The sequence below is a fragment of the Lonchura striata genome, chromosome 2 (assembly GCF_046129695.1).
Source record: "Lonchura striata isolate bLonStr1 chromosome 2, bLonStr1.mat, whole genome shotgun sequence".
NCBI lineage: Eukaryota > Metazoa > Chordata > Aves > Passeriformes > Estrildidae > Lonchura > Lonchura striata.
Window position 1 is genome coordinate 789,554 of NC_134604.1, and position 22,095 is coordinate 811,648.

At 47.2% G+C, this 22,095-nt stretch overlaps 1 protein-coding gene across 1 annotated transcript; it reads left to right on the forward strand.

Annotated features, from left to right (window-relative positions):
• Nucleotides 1-13,191: 13,191 nt before the first annotated feature.
• NFKBIZ (NFKB inhibitor zeta) lies at nt 13,192-21,754 on the forward strand. Its single transcript, XM_021541427.2, has 12 exons — nt 13,192-13,433; nt 14,029-14,168; nt 15,099-15,135; nt 15,219-15,322; nt 15,469-16,232; nt 16,659-16,764; nt 17,094-17,240; nt 17,744-17,807; nt 18,421-18,590; nt 19,245-19,355; nt 19,443-19,610; nt 20,209-21,754. The coding sequence occupies exons 1-12, from the start codon at nt 13,199-13,201 to the stop codon at nt 20,260-20,262; spliced, it is 2,100 nt and encodes a 699-aa protein (XP_021397102.2). The 5' UTR covers nt 13,192-13,198; the 3' UTR covers nt 20,263-21,754.
• Nucleotides 21,755-22,095: the final 341 nt, after the last annotated feature.

Genomic DNA, 22,095 nt, shown 5'->3' on the forward strand with positions numbered 1-22,095 from the left:
CACTGTTGGGGTCTCACCAGCTGACCCTGACATTCACTCAGCCAAAAATGAATGAGAGAGGCTGCAAAGTATGAGCTGCTTCTCAGTGTAGGGTTAGTCAGGCCCCAGGCCTCTTCAGAGGGGAAGTGAGAGTGATGAGTAGGACAGAGAGGGGAAGAGAAAAGTAGGATGTAGTTTAAGAAAAGAAACATGTATTGCTCTGTGACACCAGTGAGAGGAAGGTCAGGGATTTGGTCACGTGGAGATTATTTCCAAAGGCAGTGTGGGACAGACTCACTCCTCTGAGAATGCACATAGATGTAGTGCTCCACATGCTTTAAAAAAGAAAGTTCTTCCCACCCAGGCTCCTCACCCACCTCTTCCTCTATGCCCTCCTGAGAGCAATGACACAGCAATCATGTTAGGGACAGTTCCAAACTCTGCCTGCAGTTTGTTTGAAGCCCTGTGTGTTGTGTTCTCACATGACAGATATCACAGCTGGGGAACTTTTTAAAAGAAACCCAAAGCGTTTGTAACCAAGCGAAGGAGGAGGGCACAGGCAGGTTTTCATCCTGCACCAAGTGCTCCTCAGAGGCTATGGTGACTCAGAGGAGGCATGTACCCTGCCTGGTTGGGCATAGGCTGCTTGGCAAGGGCAGGGGCTTGAGCCTCATCCATCAGACACAGGGACAGGAGGCTCACCAGGGCTGGCAAAAAGCCAAAACTTCATCATGGTTTCTGATCTGGTGGGAATGGGGCTCCATGTGCTCATCCTCTGGTTTAGCCCTCAGTTAGCAGCGTAGAAGGTAACTTCTAACATTAGCTGTCCTATTCATGGTGCAAGATTGATGTATTTGAAACCACGGAAATGTTTTGGCCTTGAATCTGGATCTTTGAGTCTTCCTGAATTGTTAATTCATCACAGTGCTTGTCACCCAGATCTGAACTCTTGTGTGAGGGAACCTAGCTTTTATCTGGGCAGTGATTCGGAAGTCCTGTCCCAGTTACTGTGTCCTCCTTCCCTGTTGGTGTTACCAGCCTCTGGTGGGCATTTTCAGCATGTTCACCCTTCTGGGGTGATGCCAGCTGCTCTGCTCTGAGTCTGTCACGGTGAATTGTACAGGAGCTTCTCTGCCTGGGAGGCAAAAGAGGGGTTTTGTGGGGGACTGCTAGAGAATGGAGTGAGTTACTTTCTGTGAGCACGTCACTAAAGCTAAGTGAAAGTGCAACGTCCCTCCCCTGCATCACAACTCAAGCAAGTCAGCTCGGGCTGAAGAGATTAATCCCTTAATGAATGTGGCCAGAAGAGGGCTTTGAGGCACTGGAAAAGAGTCTGGGATGACTCTCAGATGAAAAACATAAGCCACAACATATTTGTCTTGGTGGTGGTTTGTTTTCTAACTCCTGCATAGTTTGTGTTTTGAAAACAAATGTCACAAATACCATTGAGGCTCTTTGACTTGAGGCTTGTGAGTGAAATCAGTTGATGACATAGATTTGATAACTCTTAGATTGAAGACTATGTTTCAGAGGATTATTTTCCCCCCAAAAAATATTCTTTTAAATCTGATTTTTTTTTATCCTAAGCCACAAAAGGATTGAGAGGCGTAAACTTTACCAGGCTAGAATAGTATATTTCAAGTTACAGCTTTCTGCAACATAGAAAATTAAGCAGTGTCTGTGGTCTGAGAGCAAGACATGCTGAGGCAGTCAGTGTTCTCTGGGACAGCCACCCACTAAACATTTTGTCCCCTCCAATTTTTACTCTCTCCTTTCCTGGTCAGTTCTGAACATGGACAATTTTTCCGAATTTCACCGTTTGTCCTTGTGCTTGGATCCTCTGAAGGCACCTGTTTTTTTTTTTTTTGGCTCAGTTTGGTACGAGGCTGTCCCTTTTCTCCCTAAACCTCTGCTGAGGCTGTTTGCAGTGACCAGGAGTGTTTCTGTGACAAGGACAATTCCTCTGCTGTGGGGTGGCTCTGAAGAGCTCCCGGGTGGGACATGCCTGTGGGAGTGCAGTGGGTGAGAGGCACGGCACAAGGAGGACCTGCAGTGAAAGAACAATGACAAATTACAGGGTTTTTCCCCTCTTGCCATCCTGCAGTCAGTTCTTTCCACTCCTTCCTACCTCTGGTTTTCCCTGAGCTCTGTGAGTCATGCTTTCCAGTCTTGCCTGCCCTCTTTTCTGAGTCAGCTTCTCTCAGGGCACTGCTGCTTGCTCTCAGCAAAGCAGCTATTTCTGTCTCTAGCTGTTTCTTTCTTCTGATGGTTTCATATCTTTCTGCTCCACATTTGTATTTTCTCCTGTGTAGTATTATTATTATTATTTGCTTTCGCTTTTGCTGTGCCTTGCTTTTGCCCTTGCTTTGATAAGTAAAAATAGGAAAAGAAAGTTACTTTACTGAAAAAAAATGTCCTGTCTTAAAAATACAATAAAAAAAATCCGGTGCTCCAATAACAAGCTGATATTATAATTACTTTACATTGTTGTAAAATGTGTTCCATATATGTGTATCTTCCAATCCCAGAAGTTTCATATCTGCTGGCTGAAATGTAGGTTTCCTATGTTAACACATTTCTTCCTGTTGCCCGTGTTCTTGTGTGGAGCAAACATTGCTGCAAGTAGATATTTTCATTTGTGGCTGGAGTCATGACTTTTCATCCTGCCCTGCCACACATCAGCCATGACATTTTTACTCTTCTTGTCTTTTTTTTTCTTGTCTTGTCTTTTCTTGGATTTTACTTTTCTTTGCAGCGGGTGCTCACCTCTTTGCACGGGTGAGTGGTGCCCAGGAGGGGGCTGCCCTCCATCTCCTATTCAGCTGATAACAAATGTCCCCTGTGATTTTTGGAGGAAAAGCCCCCCCTCTTTGCAAAGAGAGATCTCTGTACCTGGTGAAGGCTCTCAGGAGCCCCTCAGTCCCCAGAGGCAGCAGGTTTTGCTGCACAGACTGAGGACACCACAAATGCCACCCCCAGCTGGAACAAAGCATCCTGATTTCTAAGAGAAGCATCGAGTCCATCAAGATTATCAGCTGAACACGTTCCAGTGATCTAATACAGCTGTGAGCAGGAAGATGGAGCCCACGCTCCGTTTCCTGCCTGCAGGGGAAAGGTTTTGATCACCTTTGGGATGGAGATGTTCTCTCCCACCTCCCTCCTGCAGCTTGCTGGGACAGGGCAAGGGTGGGAATCAAGTCTGAGGGTGTTCTCTTTGTTTTTAACACCTGTGTTGCAGTGCAGGAGGCATTGGGGCAGGGGGGGACCAGTGTTCTGGTGTTGCTGCCAGCTGCTGGGAATTTTATCAGTTTGCTGCTCTTGGGAAGGGGCAACACAAGGCCCTGGAAGTGAGAGGAGTTTGCCCTGAAAAGATCTGGGTGTCCTGTCCTTGCTCACCATGTTTGATATGCATGGTGAGTCCTGGCCCATCCCACTGTGCAAGGAGAAAAGGGATTATGATTAATATGGATTTTCACACATTTTAGGAAAATCCAGGAGACTTTTTTTATACTGAAGGTTGTTTTTATCTACTGGAGCAGGTGACTGACACATCTGTATACACCTGATACATCTGTGACAAATGAGACTATCTTTTTCCTTTTTATTTATTTATTTTTTTACACATATCCCCCTTCCCATTTTAACCAGGCTCCTGCTTTTATGGAGCTTTCACACTGACGCCGTGTGAAACTCATTGCAAACTTCCTGAGGGCAAAGTCCTGGTGACAGCCAGACTTTGCCAAGGAGAGGTGTTTGCCCTGCACCACCTCCCAAAGGCTGGAGCTATTTTTGTTTTTCCTGTGGGACACTGGATCTCTCTTGCTTCCTAGGTGAATGCTATTTTACCCAGTAATGCCAGACAGAAAAGGGACAGTGAGAGGCAGCCTAATGTCTGTGGCCATCCAGACGCATGCAGCAGTGTATGGTGGGCAAGCAGAACCTGACCCTGGCAGGCCAGAACCCCACTGCTTGTACCCGCAGGTTTCTCCTCATCCCATTGTTGCACAGCACCTTTTCATGATTCTTATCTCATCAGTGTTTTCTAGACCCTTTTTTGGCAGCGTTACACCAGCCTGGGATTTCCTGCCAGCCTCTTTGACAGGGGAATGTCCTCAACCAGGGCTTACCCCACCTGGGAAATTCCAGGGTGCAGAAAAAGTCCAGGGAGCTCAGCCACTGTCCTCCTCCACCCTGCTTCCTCTCACATGTCACAACGTCCCCGTTTCCTGCTCACCAGAGCTAAAGATAAATGCTGTGTGAGCCACTGCACTAAAGATGCCCTGTGGGTACTCAGCCAAGAGCTGAAAGAAACTTGTGGGGTGTTATTTAGGGTTTTGGAGTGTTTTTTTTTTTTTTTTTTGTGAATAGAAAGCCAAAGAAAGCAGGACTTTTGTGAGGGAGGGGAAGAAAAATTTCCTTACCACTGCTTCTCTGTTTCACACCTTTAAACCTCAGAGGAACTTCTCAGTCATTCACAGAGGCATGGCCATAAGGAATGATCAGTTGCCAATGGGGTGCAGAGAACTGCCTTGTTTTCCATAGAACTATTTCTAACTTCACTCCTCCAACATGAAGGTATGCTGGTATCATTTTATTTAACTTATTGCTTAAAAAACCTAACTGATTGAAACAATATTGGCTTCTCATAAGTTTTTATACTTCTAAGAGCCTCTCAAGTAGCTTGTGCTGTAATAGTCTGTGTGTGTTTTGGGGTTGAGTATGATAGAAAGGTTGGCTTTTGGAAAGGTAATGGGTAACAGCCAAGAGCAAAGAAACCACAAAGAATGGTGTGATTTTTGAAAACCCTCTGTGAATCTGGTGGCAAAATACTCCTAAATAGCTTAGCTGTTCTTGGTGACTCTCTCTCTGAAACAATCTGCATTTTTAGGGGAGGATGTAATAACTTTCCAGAGGATGGATGGATGGATGGATGGATGGATGGATGGATGGATGGATGGATGAAAAGCTAAGCTTTGAGACTACTGAATAGAAGAAGCATTGTTAGTGAAAAAAGGTGTTTTGTACAATCTTGATTACAATTATTTCCTGACAGCTCATCAGCTAATTTTGGAATAGCAGAGAACCATCATATGAGCATATAAGTCTGCCAGCTTCAACAGGACAGGAGTAAACTGTCATGGTGCAGTGTGAGACAACACAGGGAAGCATATAGAAATAGGGATCCACGCCTAAAAAAAAAAAAATTGGTGGGAATGAAAAGAATTACATTTAATTAGCTTAAAATTCGCTTTAAATTTTGTTATGCTAAGGAGTTTATTAAACAAAACCATAAACTTCTTTTCATCACCTGGCGAGGGTTTCCCTGGCTCACCACAGGAGGCTGATTATGCAGCACCCGTTCATCAACCCTGCCCGTCTCTGGCAGCTCAGCAGGAAGAGTCTGCAGAGGATAAACGGGGTCTGGCTTTCAGACCCCAAATGTCTGGGGGCACGTGTGTGCCATGATGACATTGGACACGTGTGACTGGGGGTGGGCACCTGGCACTGCTTCAGATGGAAGCCAGGTGATTCCAGCTGAGACTGGAGGTTTGCTGGAGGCACCCCGGGCTCTCCCTCAGCCAGACTGGGTGCCCAGCATTCAGGGACAAATGTCACCTAGGGGCCACATTTCTGCTCCAAACAAAACTCCAGTATCAGCTCAGCGATCACGTTCCAGCAAGTGATTTCTGATTTTTGTTCGCTAGACTTCTATTTACTTTCTTTGCAGCAAGCCACATTTCCTGCTGCATTTGGTGGCAGTGGGTGGGAGCAGGGTGTGTGCAGGGAGGAAATGCCCTCTGTCACGGGGTGGGGGGACAAGCACCAGCCAAGCCCTGGGCTGCTTGGGGCAGCCTTGCTGCCTGCCACCCTGGAGGTTGTGGTTGGGATATCATCATCATCATCATCATCATCGTCATCATTATCACCACCAGTTGCTGGAAGCAGGTGTGCAGCAGCAGTCCTGGTGCTGGGCACTGGGAGCTTCCTTTCCCATCCCTGGGCTGCTGGCAGCAGCAGGAGCAATCCCATCCCTTTGGCTCTGCCTTCCTGGTGGTCTGACCTGCCTTTGCTTCTCGCCTGGGCTTTCAAGAGCTCGATGGTGCTGCTAAGAAACCCCTGTGTGACTTGATGTGTTCCCAGTCACAAACTCCTGAGATAAAACGCGCGAGGCAGAAACAAGAGCTGCCTTTACTTTTGCTTTCTTCTTAAGAAATTGGCAGGAAATGAAAAGGAAACTTCAGCATCCATGGGCTGTCTTCTGCGGAGAGCAGCGTCCTGTCAGACAGGATGTGTCTGCCTTTGGAAGGTGTCTTTTCCCAGCTGGGAACTGGAGGAGGGAGCCAGCGCCTGGGAACAGAGCTCTGCACAGTGCCCCACCAAATCAAAGGCTTTATTTCCAACTTTCTTGATGTTTTATGCTAACTCGTGCACGATTTGCATATTCCTGTGAAGTCGACATTACTGTCATGGATTTCTTGCTAAGCCTGTAGCAGGTGGCTGTTAAGTCAATAGAAATAACAGAGTATTTGGGTCCTTTCTGTGATATTTGAATCTTTTACACAGCCATCCGTGATTGAGATTTATGTGACAGCAAATTCTGACCCATAGGTGGAGAAGTATTGTCCCAGCCTGTTCCAGCACACATTTAACTGAAGATAAAACCTGCCTTAGTAGATGCAGTTCATCCTAAGCACCGGGAAAACTTTTGTATTGCTGTTTGGAAGTGACCTAACATTTCCCCTACTATAACAAAGTTTTATTTGTCTGTCTTGACTTAGGTGCTTTTTTAAATGAGAAAATTTCCTATTTATTGCATTTTTGTCTGACTAACTGAGGATAGCTGAGTTTCAGGACTTTCCCAATGGTCAGATGGACGTATATTTTGAAAGCTGGGACTCCTCTAGTGAATGGATATCTGAACTGAAGGCATTTAGCCTCTATCAGCTGGAAAGCACAGCTGGAAATAAGCTCAGGACATTAGATGAGGGCATTGCATTCCCTTCAATGAACTCTACAGTGTCAACATGCTACAGGTGCTTTTTGCTGGTTGTCTTGCTTGTGCCTGGACTTTCCTGCTCGTTAATCTGCGCCCTTGAGCTGATGGTATGTACACAGGATGTGTAGGATTGTGCAAATCAGTGCTGAGGCTTCCTGCAGGTGCTGATCCTGCCACGCAAGTGCTGCACAGGTGGGCTGTACAGTGCTGACATTGTGCCTGGCCTTCCGGGACTGCTCAGCTCTTAGACTGCTGTCTGGTAGATGTGACTGCTTTGCCATGTCCAAGAAGAGCACAAATTTTCAAAATCTGCCCAGACAATGTTTTTGAGTGGAAAAAAATGCATGTTTTAGAAACCTGGTTGTATGGCAATCTTAATCTTAGATAGGTTTCCTGCTACTACATACTAACTGAATCTAGGAATGCAAGTGTCTGGGTAGAAAACAATTAAAAAAAAATCATGTTTTTCTAGGTTCAGATCTCACTTTGGGAGTTTTTCCTCCCATTCCTGTGCTGAAGTATTGTGTGGCAATGTACAGCAGGCCAGCTCTGCAGTCCCTGTTTGAAAGTGGTTTTGTTTTACAGGTGGTTGAAGTGGTCCTTGTTTGTGGAAGGTTGAAATAATTTTCAATGTTGAAAACATTGAAATCAAAGTACACCAGAGCCCAACTCACCTCCTGTGCTTGCAGCACACGCTCTTGCATCTGACAGCAGAACATGAAATTAATGTGAGTTATGAATGTCAGGTTTTGGCCAGGTTGATTATCTGGGTTAGGAAGAAAAATATCTTCAAGCATGAGCGACAAGGAAAACTGATGCTGACCCATCCAAACCTAGACTGAGAAACCTCCTAACAGCACTGAGAAACTGTGCCAGCTCCCTTTCTGAACTGGAATACCACAACAAGCCACGTACTTCGAGGCAAGAATGTGCACTCTCTACCTCATCCAGGTACACTGAGAATCCTTTAGGGTAGGCAGCACATGACATTGCTCTTTGCTATGGGGAAACAGCCTCCTGCTCCTTGTTTGCACGCTGTGACATCAGTGGTGTGTGCATTTCTTCCCTACTGCAAGGCACTAATGAACTAATGAGATTGGTAAGCTGCTGAGAAAACATGACTAACCAGGGCAGTGAGTATGTTGGGAGGAATGTCCCCAAACACGAGGTATATATACAAGGAAACTGCTTTCACAGAACTCAGGTCCTCTCAGCCAGCTTTGCAACACTTGCTGGGTTTAGGGTTTCTTTTCTTCTGTACTGATTTCAGCTGTTTTATATACTCAAGGTTGAAGGATCTACTTAGGAGCAAACCACTTTTTTTTTAATTTACTTTTTCTTTTTTTTTTTTAAATATCAGATGGCTTGAGAGAAAAAAAAACCGAATTGAGGGTATTCTCTGGATCAAAGGAATAAGGCCCAAAAGAAATATGTATAATAAGAAGTCTAAGTTTTTCTTTAATATGAAGGATTATACATGCCCCCTTTTGATGTTCAGGTTAATCCCAGAATGTCAGCCTTGGAGACCAAAGTCTAGGAAAAATGTAGCAATACAAGTATAGCAAAGAGGGAAGAAACACTAACTCTGTACCAGCTTTTAGAGTAAAACTGTGTCATGGGCCACTTTAGAGTAAAACTGGGCCACTTCCAACCTGCTGACAAGTGCTTTCCAGAGCCTGTAAAGCAAACACAGCTACAGACCCCGAATGCTCTCTAGGAGTGGGGTAGCTCCTGAGATGTTACCTGGTTTTCTCAGTGCCAGTCTAGAAGCAGAGTGGGTGTTGTGCTGCATGGTTTGGGAGGTGTGTGCTGTTGGAACACTGCTGGGGTGCAGAGGTGTTTGCACACTTCAGCTCTCGGCAGGCAGCAGGAGCCTCAGTTACACCCAGTGGAGAATAAGGCACGTTTGACATCAACACAGCAAATATTCACTTGCGTTAAGCAACTGGATTGTAAAGTACCATTTTTATGTCCAGTTTAAGAAACACCACAAAGGTCACGCTGCTCCAGAAACACGTTGCAAAACCAAGCTCTTGTTACTAGCAGTTTGTGCTCTGACACTTGGCCCGGAGGCTGTCCCGTGCTGCTGCTTGTGGGGCAGGCTGAGGGGAGAGATGGATTCTGCTCCCACACCTGCCAAGCGTGGGCTGCTCTGAGAGCTGCCGTGCTCCTCACTCACACAGGAGGTCATACACTGGCCTGGCAGAGTGACTACGTGCTGCTCTACAGGGAAGTCAAAGCTCCGCTCACTGGGCTTGCTTTGTTCATTCATTTATTTATTTAAAGCTTACATTCCCTATAGCGTTCACCCCAGTGTGTGCCCCAGGGACCAAGCAGTGCAGGCACACTGCATCTTTTCTCTCTTCTGATTAGGATGGCAGAGGGGATAAACGTGACTTTGGTTAGCCTAGATCTTTAGCAGGTGGTAAAGGCTAAGGTGTTGGGATTCAGCCTCTTTGCTTTCTGTAATGAGACCCCCCTCCAGCAAGCTTCAAGACAACTGGATTTTGGTTTTGTTCTTAACAAAAGGTTTTTTCTGGATCCCATGAGGTAGCTCATGAGTGTGCACAAGTCACACTCTCAAAAGTTATTTCATTAATCAAGTATATTGGATTAACCTAAACCAAGACTGATTGCTTTTAATGTTACAGTACTGGGCTGTGCTCAGAAGAGAGGGAAGAAACAGAGTTTTCAGAAACAAGTGCATTCTCTTTCCTTTTTCTTGTTATTTGAGATCCAAGACAAGCCTGTCTCACTTTTTGCAGGTGCATAGAAAAGTGGTTTCAGGACAAATGCTGCTGCTGATGGCCACTAGCTGGCATGATTGATACATCCCAGCAGGGAGGTGGTGTGATAGAAACAGGGGCAGTCAGCACATGGAGGAGCTGGGGTGGCTCCTTGTGCCTGAGCTTGGTGGGTTACACCGAGTTACAGCTCAGCCAAAGAAGGCTGAAACCACTGCACGCCTTCCCCAGGAGAAGAGGTGACAACTGCTTTTTTCTTTGGCCACCACCCTGCCCCAGAGGAACTTACTTTGGTTGCAGATGTCTCACAGGGTTTTGGTCACCACAGATGTTACGTAGTGCTTGGGCCAAAACCCATTAATGCTCAAGGTCTGCAGCATTAATAATTAGTTTGTGGATGTAGCAATAATTTACCAGTAACTCTCATAGAAGCACTTTGAGAACGCAGGGCTGCTGTGAGACAGCACATCTTGTGCAACCAATGGGTGTGTGTATATTTTTGAAAGAGCCTTTTGTTATGGAGCTTGGTGGAATTAGACTTGCCTTAATCTGCTTTGACTGGGAGTAGATTTATGCCAGGAGACCTGATAAATAAGGTGTCACTGATGAAACAAGTACGAGCTGAGGTATCAGAGTGTTGCCTGAAATTAATTTTGCTGGGTAAAAGGAGAACAAGTCAGCAATCTACTCCTTCAGGAGAGTAGAAACTTTGGAATAGGAGAGAAAAAGAAATTCCATGCCTTCTTTAGGGAAAAAAAACAAACACAAACTCATTAAATTGTTTTATAGAAGTTTTCATTCATATGTAGAGATTAATCTCCAATTAAATCCATTCCAAAATTGTTATTGAATAGCAAGGATAAAGGCCTGTCCCTGCCTGCATGTGGTTTAGGGACCTTCTACAACACTGAAGAACTGCAATGAGACAAAGCCACTTCTGGTTTGAAATCTTTTACTTTCAACATTTTAAAGGGAATAGCAGGCAACTGTGATGACAAATCTAATTTTCTGGATTATCAGCTTCTCAGATTTGCATTACCATCTGCTTGTTGAAAGGCAAGATGCATTTTGCAGTAGTTGTGAGGTTGAAATGGCTTTCTGGGCTCCCTGGCCAGGACGAGAACACAAAGGTCCATTGGTTGGGTCCACTTTGGAAATCTGAGCTGTGGGTCCTCCTCACAGCCACCGAATGTGCAAAGAGCATTCGTGGGCTCCAGGACCTCTGAGCACCAGGTGCTTTTCAATGAGGAGATACTCACAAGCCTCTGCCTGAGGTTAAGGTACCATACCTGAGGTCCAGGGCTTGAAGAACAGGGAACCATCTCCTTGCTTGTTTAAAACACACCTCCTGAATTCATAAATCCTCACTTGTGTAAAGCGCTTTGTTAAATGAGGGAGAAGGTGTGCTTGGGGTGAGTTTCTGCTCAGGGAGCAAGTGGATTTTTACCTTTATCAGGGTATTTCTGGCACTACTTGGCATCTGATTTTGTTTTATGGGTTATACTTGCAAGTTTCACTCTGGCTGTGTAGATTCAAAACGACAGTCTTTGGAGTAGAAACCTGCCTAGACAGTTTCAGTCTCAGCAAAAACCTTCGTTCACTTGACGGTGGGAGAAATATTTGAATAATATAAAGCAATTCCCTCCTGATTAATATAATTTTGTATTGCACCTGACCCGTGTTATTCAATACAATTAAAACACATAAATTATAGACCTCAAATTTGCATAATATACTTTAGAAAGACCATGCTGTTTTGCTACATATTTATTGGAGTAGCCACAGTGCTAAAAACATCCTAAACTCAAGCTCGTGGGCAAAATTGGTCACTTGTATTTTAGAAGACGGTGACTTCAGTGGGAATTGGAAAGCAGAAATATTTGTTTGAAAAGCAGAAACCTGAGAAGTCTTCCTGCGAACATGGGGAATAACTCAGTGAGGTTAACAGCGATGGCACGTTTTTGCCCTCTTTTTGTTTTGGTGTCGTGTTCCTTGCCCGCTTCTCCCCGTGGCCTTGCCTGAGAGGCTCTTGGCACCACAGCATGGTGCAACCTACAACCAAAATCACTCCTTCTCTGCCCCCGCCTGCTCGGGTAAGAGGAACACAGGTGACTCATCCCCACTGTGAGGAACTGCTCACGTTCCCCTGCTCGCTGGATGGGACGCACATGACCGAAAAGTCTCCGTTCTTCCCCGCCTGTGTCCTGCAGCCAAGGACTGGCAGGACAGGGGCGAAGGGCGAGGGATACCTGCCCGTGGGGACATGAGGTGGCACAGCAGCGTGGCAGACCGACGGGGATTCTGGCCGTGCCCAGCTCCGCAGCTCCATGAGAGCGTGGCAATCAGCAGCAGCACGCGTTGTGAGCGAGGGCTGCCACGCTGCAGCTGGACAATGCTCCGGGGCTCGTGTGTGCTTCTTGGGGTGCCGTGCGTGATTCTTGGGGTGCCATGTGTGATTCTTGGGGCTCATGTGTGATTCTTGGGGTGCCGTGTGCGATTCTTAGGGTGTCATGTGTGATTCTTGGGGTGTCGTGTGCAATTCTTGGGGCTCATGTGCGATTCTTGGGGTGTCATGTGTGATTCTTGGGGCTCATGTGCGATTCTTGGGGTATCATGTGCGATTCTTGGGGTGTCATGTGTGATTATTGGAATGCCATATGTGATTCTTGGGGTGCCGTGTGGGATTCTTGGGGTGTCGTGTGTGATTCTTGGGTTTCATGTGTGATTCTTGGGGCTCGTGTGTGATTCTTGGGGTGCCGTGTGTGATTCTTGGGGTGCCGTGTGCAATTCTTGGGGCTCATGTGTGATTCTTGGAGCTCATGTGTGATTCTTGGGGCTCATGTGTGATTCTTGGGGCTCACGTGTGATTCTTGGGGTGTAACGTGCGATACTTGGGGTGTCGTGTGCGATTCTTGGGGTGTCATGTGTGATTCTTGGGGTGCCGTGTGCGCTTCTTGGGGCTCATGTGCGATTCTTGGGGTGCCGTGTGTGATTCCTGGGGCTCGTGTGCGCTTCTTGGGGCTCATATGCGATTCTCGGGGTGTCATGTGCGATTCGTGGGGTGCCCTGGGCAGGCCCAGGAGCTGGACTCGATGGTCCTGATGGGCTTTTCCAACTCAGGCTGTTCTGTCGCCCCGCGGAGCCCGCGGGGCAGGCTCGGCCCGCGGTTCCCGCCCGGCTCCTCCCTCCGGCTCCTCCCTCCGGCTCCTCCCGCCGGCTCCGGGCAGCGCGGCCCCGCCCGCCCGTCCCGCCCGCGGGGCGGCTCCGCTATAAGCGCGGCCGCGGCCCCGCGCCCCCAGAGCCGCCGCTGCGGAGCCGAGGGAGGAGCCGGCCGCGCAGCCCCGGGCGGGAGGAGCCGGCCGCGCAGCCCCGGCCGTGCAGCCCCGGCCGCGCCGCCCCGGCCGTGCCGCCCCGGCCGTGCCGCCCAGCCCTGGCCGTGCCCGCTCCGCCGCCCGGCCCGCGCCGCCGCCGCCCCGCCATGATCGTGGAGAGCAGCCGGGACGCGGCGCCCGACGGCGGCGACGGCGGCGCGCTCAGCAGCCCCATCAACCTCGCCTACTTCTACGGGGCCTCACCCCACTCCAGCGAGGGCAGCTGCTCGCCGGCGCACTCCTCCGCGCCGGGCTCGCCGGGCTCCGACTCGGACCTCTCGGTGAGCAGCCGCGGCGGCGGCCGGAGGGAGCCCCGGGGCGGCGCCCGCCCCGCGCTGCAAGGTACGGCGGGTCCCCGCGGGCCGGCCCGGGGAGCGCGGGGAGCGCGGCCCCGAGCCTCCGTGCCGGGAGCGGCCCGGGGAGCGCGGCCCCGAGCCTCCGTGCCGGGAGCGGCCCCGGCCCGGGGAGCGCGGCCCCGAGCCTCCGTGCCGGGAGCGGCCCCGGCCCGGGGAGCGCGGCCCCGAGCCTCCGTGCCGGGAGCGGCCCGGGGAGCGCGGGGAGCGCGGCCCCGAGCCTCCGTGCCGGGAGCGGCCCGGGGAGCGCGGCCCCGAGCCTCCGTGCCGGGAGCGGCCCCGGCCTGGGGAGCGCGGCCCCGAGCCTCCGTGCCGGGAGCGGCCCCGGCCCGGGGAGCGCGGCCCCGAGCCTCCGTGCCGGGAGCGGCCCGGGGAGCGCGGCCCCGAGCCTCCGTGCCGGGAGCGGCCCCGGCCTGGGGAGCGCGGGGAGGGAGGGCGCAGCGGGACGCGGGGCAGCTCCCCGGCTCCTCTGCTGAGCCGGGGTGTGGGTGCCGTGACACGAGGGTTTCTCCTTTGGGTGTTTTTTTCTTTGTTAAATGTCGTTTGGGTGGCTTCAGTTTGGATTTGTTTTCGTGTCCCCGCAGTTGAGCAGCACATGGGGGGCGGAAAGCAGCACAGAGGACCTTTCCAGGGCGTGCGTGTGAAGAACTCCGTCAAGGAGCTCCTGCTGCACTTCAGGAGCAGCAAGCAGATGTCCTCGGCTCCTGCCTCCGAGGACAGCAAGGTAACCGGCAGCTTTCTGCGCTGGCAGCTTTCGTTTTAATGGCTACTGGAGCTGGCAAGGAAGCTCTTCGCGGTAATGCTAGAAATGAGCTTCTGCTTTACCTGCTGTGAACACAATTCTCCTTTTCAATGGAAAAATACAGCTGGGGAGAAATCAGAAAGGTTTGCCATGAGAGAAAGAGGCACTTAAAAATGTTCTTACTAAGCTTTATTTTCTAAAGGGAGTCTGGATAAAGATACACTTGTGTTGCGAAACCACAGAAATTCTGTGTTGGCTGGAATGAGATCATTCATTGGAAGGGTTAGGGATTTTTCTCAGATTTGTTTGTCATGCTATTGCACCTCTCTGTGCAAACACACAGTGTAAAGGGTAAACCCTTTCAATCTGAAAAGACAGAAATTACAGGAAATTCTGAGAAGATTATAGAGTGTTTTTGATTTGGTTATAGATTACTTTTTCTGAGTGTGTGTTTGAAAGCTTCCTAGATAAGTGTTTTCAGGGGAAGATTTTTGCATAGGGAAGTTCACAGCACTAAGGAAGTGTAAAATTGGCCGGGTTATTTATGTTTCAAAAAAATCCTCTGGTCTCTGGAAGGAATAATGTCTTTCTCTAGATTTTTTGGAGTTCTGTGGTTTTATAACGAATGGCTTGAAAAGCCTAAAGAAAAACAGTGGGTTTTATTTAAGTTTCATTAAAGTATTTCCATTTTCTAACCTTAATTAATAGCAATTAAGTTAGGGTTATACAACCACGTACTAGAATTATTCTAAGGTGTATTCTGTGTTTATAGAAGGAAGTCATGGCTGCTTTCTTGTTGTTATTGGTTTTTTTTTTTTTTGGGTGGGTTGTTTTTTGTGTTTATTTGTTTTTATTTGTTTTCCCCCAGAAATAACATTATAATAACAGAAAAATTTGGATTTTTCTTAACAGGCACAAGGAGGATTGGTGAACTACGAACCATACACAGGTAAACCATTTTAACATAACATTTAAAATCAATTATAAGAGTAACCTCCGAATGGCTTCTGAATTTATTTTCTTTTTCATCAGAACTGAAGAGCATACTGGGCCACAGTGGCAAAAGAAAGGCTCCTGAACTCCTTTCTGATGGATCTTCTTTCAAACGACAAGCGACTGTTCACCCACATCTCCTGGTAAGTCTGTAGTCATTTTTTTTCTGTGTCTTTATTTTTCAGTTTGCTTTGTATGATCAGAAACTACCAGATACAGCTATACCTCTCATTTTCTCGGGCTTGTTTTGATTTGCGTTTGTTGTTTATTTTTTTTCCTCCTCTGTCAGACCCCACCCCAGACACCAACCTCTATGGATAGTATGGAGGAGACACATAAAACCGACCCAAAGCACGACGGCAGTTCTGATCTGCTTCAGAACATCATAAACATCAAGAACGAGTCGAGCCCCATTTCCCTGAACACGGTGCAGGTGAGCTGGCTGCACTCGGTCTCCAGCCACGGCTCGCCTGCCGAGCAGTACCAGGAGGGCCCGGGAGCACAGGCGTTCTCCCCGTCCCACAAGTACCAAGCGTTCCAGGACCACACCAGCCAGCATCTGCTCGATCCGCCGCAGCATTACCAGTTCCCTGCGTCCCAGAGCCACGACCTGTCCCAGAGTTATCCTTCAGATGCCTCCCTGGACTACAGGCCCTTTGTTGGCAGTGACCAGTCTCCTGCCTACCAGCAGAACACCTTTGAGAGCCACGAGCTGCCCTACTGCCCGTCGCAGAGCTTCTCTTCCCTCTTGAACGACTCGGAGGGCTCGGACAGCATCTCCGGTGCCCTGCAGCCGCTGGGCAGTGCCCACCCGCAGGCCGAGGTCGCCCCTCACGCCCCCAGCTTCAGCCTGCTCTCCAGCAACCTCTGCGGTAGTCTGGAGCGCAGCGTCTCCTTGGCTACTCTGAACGTCTCGCTGCCCGACCAAAACATTGCCAGAAGCACGACGCAGCTGGGCAAGTCGTTCTTTCAATGGCAAGTGGAGCAGGAGGAGAACAAACTGGCTAACATCCCTCAAGACCAGTTCCTTGCAAAAGACGCCGATGGAGACACGTGAGTGCCGTTTATCTTGGTCTCTCTTCTGTGGGAGGTTGGGGAATGTTTCTGTTTGGGTTTTGGCAGTCCGTGGGTTATAGTGAAGCGGTTCAGTAGCAGTGTTTGCCACAAGTGCAGTGGTTTGGCTGATCAGGGGAAAGGTGTGGTGCTGCTGATGGCTGCCATGCAGAGCTCCAGGACACTTGAGTAGATGTAGTTTCTAATTTCAGGTGCTTATCGTTAGAATTGGCTAAATGGGGAATAAACATTGTAATTTAGATGCTTTAGATTGCACTGGTAAGAAAACACCCGTGTTCCCATCTTAGTTACAAAGAGGAGGTCTGAAGCTGGCAGCATAAAACCCTTTGCAGCATTTGGTTCTCTGCTGCCTTGAGCCCTGGTTGGTGTCTGGTGGTGTAACTCTGTTGCTCCTCTTTCCTGCAGCTTCCTCCACATCGCCGTGGCCCAGGGCCGTCGAGCACTCGCCTATGTTCTTGCCAGGAAGATGGCTGCCCTGCACATGCTGGATATTAAAGAGCACAATGGCCAGGTGAGGTTCTGAAAAAAACCTTTGCACCTGCTTTCTGCACCTGAGTGCTTCTGCATGTCTGCACCCTGGGAAAGATGTGGTGAAATGCTTATTTAATATTAACCCCAAGATTTAGCCTGCATACTAATATTAACCTTGAGCTATTAATACTTCTTGGGATCACCTTGAGCTGGTAAACTGTGCTCTGCTTCATTTGTCCTGGCTTCCTAGTATTCATAATCACTGCTTAAATAATACCAGGTAGCTAGGGTATTTTATTTCTTTTAGTTGCTCTTTCCTGTTAGAGATCAGATGACTAATAGCTTAAATTTTCTTCTTGATGTTTGCAGAGTGCTTTCCAGGTTGCTGTGGCTGCCAATCAGCATCTCATTGTGCAGGACCTGGTTAGCTTGGGGGCTCAAGTGAACACCACAGACTGCTGGGGCAGGACGCCGCTGCATGTCTGTGCTGAGAAGGGGCATGCCCAGGTCCTCCAGGTAAGAGCCAGGCAGGCACAGCTCTGCCCTGGCCCTTGACTCCTACTCTTGGCGTTAGCTGTGTTGGGAAATTCTGGGAACACCACTCCTTCCTTTATCTTTCTCTCTGGGCAGCCTTGCGAGTCTGTGTACACTGACTGGTTTTTAAAATGGGACTGATTTTCTCATTAAGGTTCTCATCAACATTTTTGAGTAATTGTGGAGGAATCCTGTAGTTTACCAAACCAAAACAATAAGTCTCCTCTTAATCACAGAATCATTGAAGGGTTTGGGTTGGAAAGGACTTCAGAGACTTTCTAGTTTCAACGCCCCTGCTGTGCTCAGTGACACCTTTCACTAGACCAGATTGCTCAGAGGCCCATTCAGCTTGGCCTTGAACACTTCCAGGGATGCTGTTATTTATTGCAACTTTATTACAGCTATTGTATTAAGACAATAAACAAATTTGAAGCAGTATGTGGTTTGGATAAGACGTAAATGTGTACCTGTTTTCACTTTCGTAGGCAATCCAAAAGGGAGCTATGGGAAGCAATCAGTATGTGGACCTTGAGGCAACAAACTATGATGGTGAGTAGTTAAGAGTTTATAATTTACAGAGTTTACTGGGCAGTGCAGTGTTTTATAGCTACTGATGGGAATGCAGTAAAATGCAATATTTTTTTTTCAGATGGAAATTTGCAGTTGCAAATATCTGTCAGATGAAAACGTGGTTGATCTGTGTCTGTCAGGAGCTCTTTCCTCTTGCATGTGATTGCTGTGTTTGGCATGGAGAGCGTAGGTGGTAACTGGCCATTGTTTGAAATGTTGGAGTGCCAGCCTTGTGTCAAGTGGATACAGCAGCCAGAATTGGGCAGTAGAAAGCTGTTATATTTGGACCCCTTTTCCATAAAACAGCTCTTTCTAATGCATAGTTTGTACAAAAATATATTAGAAATTGATTCTTTCACTATCTGCTAGCTGAGGGCTCACAGTAGGCTGCTACTTCACTGTTCACTGATGGACAGTCCAGATCTCAGACTGCTTGAGACCAGTCACTGCCACCTACAAATATGGAACCATCCCTGGGCTTAATGGGGTTAAAGGCTCCTTTATCCAGGCTCTGAAACAAGCAGCCAGTCAATTCTTCTGTGCTGCGTTTGTTCATTCATGATGATCTTTATGGTTTTCTTTTGGTGTTCAGGTTTGACAGCATTGCACTGTGCGGTTCTGGCCCATAACACTGTGCTGCATGAGCTGCAGAACTGCCAGCCACCTCACTCCCCCGAGGTCCAGGAGCTTCTGCTCAGAAACAAGAGCCTGGTAGAAACCATCAAGATCCTGATACAAATGGGAGCCTCTGTTGAAGCAAAAGTGAGTAAAATGCCTTAGTCTGAAGTGCCAGATCCAGAGAGAATGTGGAAGCAGACTCTATGTCCCTTTCTCCCACGCCGCATTTATTACAAGGGAAGTTGACTAATTCGAAAGCTTCCCTACAGCTTAATTTACCCAGATGGGATGAGAATGCTGCATTTATTCAGAGCAAGGTATTATCAATGCAAACGAACCCTGGGGAAAGAGGGAGATGACAGTCTAATCTCTAGACTAAGAATGATGCTACGCTGGCTGCAGTGGGTAGTGTTGTAAAAGTAGGAATGTGTTTGGAGTACTCTGAGGTCCCCATAGTAGTAGGGTGCTGCTGATGACACCTTTTTCTTGAGCTGCAAATTTTAATTAAAAACTGCTTACCTGTGCAGTTCAGGTCTATGCCGTGCCAGACCATTACTTAGCCAAAATATCAAATGTTAGATTATGTAAGCTTACCTGCAGATGAGATCAGGTTCCATTGTTCATTAGATGTTGATACTAAAATATATGTATTCAGATTCACTTTTGATGAATTGTAGTGCAAGTATGTTTCCTCAACACTCTGCAGTTACTTTGCTTTTCATTTTTATTTGTCTACATGTTCCCCCTGGATAGGTGAAGCACCTGCAGGGAAGACTAAACAGTTTCTTTTTCCGATAGGATCGCAAAAGTGGTCGCTCTGCTTTACATTTGGCAGCAGAAGAAGCAAACCTGGAGCTCATTCGTCTCTTTTTGGAGCTGCCCAACTATCTCTCTTTTGTTAATGCAAAGGTAGGGTGATTTTTCCATCACACAGATAGAGGGAGGCTGATGCTCCTCTCCCGCTGTTCCCTGACGGGGCTGCCTTGTGGTCCGCAGGCGTACAACGGGAACACGGCCCTGCACGTGGCTGCCAGCCTGCAGTACCGCGTGAGCCAGCTGGACGCCGTGCGCCTGCTCATGCGCCGGGGCGCCGATCCCAGCGCCAGGAACCTGGAGAACGAGCAGCCAGTTCACCTGGTTCCCGACGGCCTCGTCGGGGAGCAGGTACGTTCACGGCAGCCCTCTCCCTCCAGCTGTCCACGCAACAGCTGCGTTCTGCTCCACGGGTTTCTTTGGGGTTTTGAGTTGTAAAAGATTTAGCAAATACTTTATTCTTTAGATCTTTAGCTTCAACCCCAAGATCAGGCAGAATATACAGACCTTTAGGTTTCATGTTATTTTTTCCATCTCAAAAGCTTTTACCTGTCAAGATAGGCTTTGTTTCTGTAACCCTACAACATACTGGAGGCAATATTCCTTCTCTTGCTCATGTCAGTATGGCCTGAGTTCATGCTTTTATTGCTCTTGTCAGAACTAGTAATGACAGTTCTTAGGCCTGAGTAACAGGTGAAGAAAATCCCTTTTTCCTGCTTGGTGAAAAAACTGACACTTGACCGAAGTAACTTAAGCACAGCTGAGTTGCTGACTGTTGCCTTTCATTGGTTCAAATGCTGTAAAAAGTGGGATCATTTCTAGTGTCACTGAACTGAAGACCTAGGCTTGGATAAATGAATGCAAAACTGGATATAGGGTGGGTTTTTTTCGAATTGTGGCTCACTTCAAGACAATGAATACTCATGTTTTTGTCTCTTTTCTTCTCCAGATAAGACGTATCCTCAAAGGGAAGGCGATTCAGCAGAGAGTGTCGCCGTTTTAGGCTCCATGTTTCTTGGAGTTCAGTAACTTACACTCACTGTCAGTCAGGCAGTCCTAATCTATCTGTACATAGAGCATTTGCCTGGTGTGGGCAAATGTTAGTTGTTTCTGTGAAACAAAACTATTTTGTTCACTATTATATAGTGGGTTACGTAAGAGTGAAAAAGCCCCAAACCCAGCAATCAAATTCCTCCATCCAAAAGGGAATGCTACATTCCCAAGTATGTGGAACATTTTCCTGGCTACCTGTATTTTCTGTATTTCACAGCTATGGTGAGATTGATTTTATTTAAATAGCCATACAGGTAACTTCTAGACAAGGGTAATTCTATGGGAATTTTTTTTTTTTTTTTTTTTTTTAATTTTAGAGAGGGCTGATACAGGTCAAAATTGCAGTGATTGTTGTGTTTTTAGTAACACTTAAATGCAAGAGAAATTAAATATTTTTGAAGTTGAACATTTATTTATGTTACTTTGTGGCTTTGTTCCAGTATCTTGTGCAGGATTGTATATAGTTACTGACATTATTGTACAGCTGTATAGTTCTAAGAATCTATTGATCACTTGGGGAAGGATCTGAAGAAACAAGTTTCTTGATCTTGACCTTGCAAATTGCATACAGAGTTATAATACTGTACTGGTGCAAATCAGGTAAATTCTGTTGTTCTGAAAGACTGAGGATGGAAAGTAGAGTTAAAATTGTCCCTGGCACTGATTACTGCATGCTTTTGGAGTTGTGTAATAAAACATGAAAAGCTGTGCCTCTTCAGGGGACTGTGTCAGTTTTTCTTGTACCCAGTAGGGTTTTTTGCTTGTGATAGAACAATAGATTGAGAGAGGAGGCTCATGATTTTTATAGCATGTATGTAACTTGTACTTTAAAGGATATGATCCTGATTCAGTGCAAATGTTTGGCCTGCACTACACTGTTGATGCATGCTGAAATCTCTCAATGTTAATTATAATACTTCAACATGTGTAAGCCTTACTAGTGTTGGTGGGGCTTAAGCACATGCATAAGTAGCTTGCTGAATTGAGCTCTAGTTAATTCTAGAGACTTAATGTTTTCCACCTCCTAAGCAGAGTTAGTCCATTTATGGTTTTACCTTATAGGTATAGTGGCTAGCAAAGTAATATTTGAAGTTAACGGTTTTTCTATTTTTTAATAATTATTAATGGAAAATGTATACTTATGATGCTGTCTACTTGTGTTCTGTTGGATAAAACTTCCTCCTGTCATTTTCTGAATGATCCATGCTGGGCTGTAATCCAGTAATATGTTCTCTGTATGGTCATTGTTCTCAAACTGTTTTTTTCATCACATGCAGTTTTCTGTTGTAACCACTTAATTAGTCTGATTATGCTCTTTTGGCAAAGTATGTCTTGTAGACAAGCTAAATGAAAAAATCTGATATGCAAAGGCTTAGTTGCAGCGTATTTCTTGAAGGGTTATGTGTAACTTGTGTTTGAATAAACATGCTCATTCAGTTCTGGTGGTTACTGTGTGTGATACCTCAAGCTTGACTTCATCATTATTTGTAAAACTGATTTAGCATGGTAATAGTGTGGGGCTGAAAAGCCATTTGCTAAGATGAAACGAAGCGTTGCCATCCTGCTGGTTATTCTTTCTGCTGTTTGATGCTGGTGTTCTGCGTCATGCACCGTGCAGTTGTGTTGTCTGTGAACTTAGTAGGTGTGCCCCAAATCAAGTTACAGTCACCAGGTTGGAACCTGAGCACTTGTCCCTGCATCCTGGAAGGAATGGTAGCAGTTCTGACAATGTTATGTTCTCCCCGTGGCTTCCCTGCCTTGGTCCTCAGTTCTGGCAGCTCGG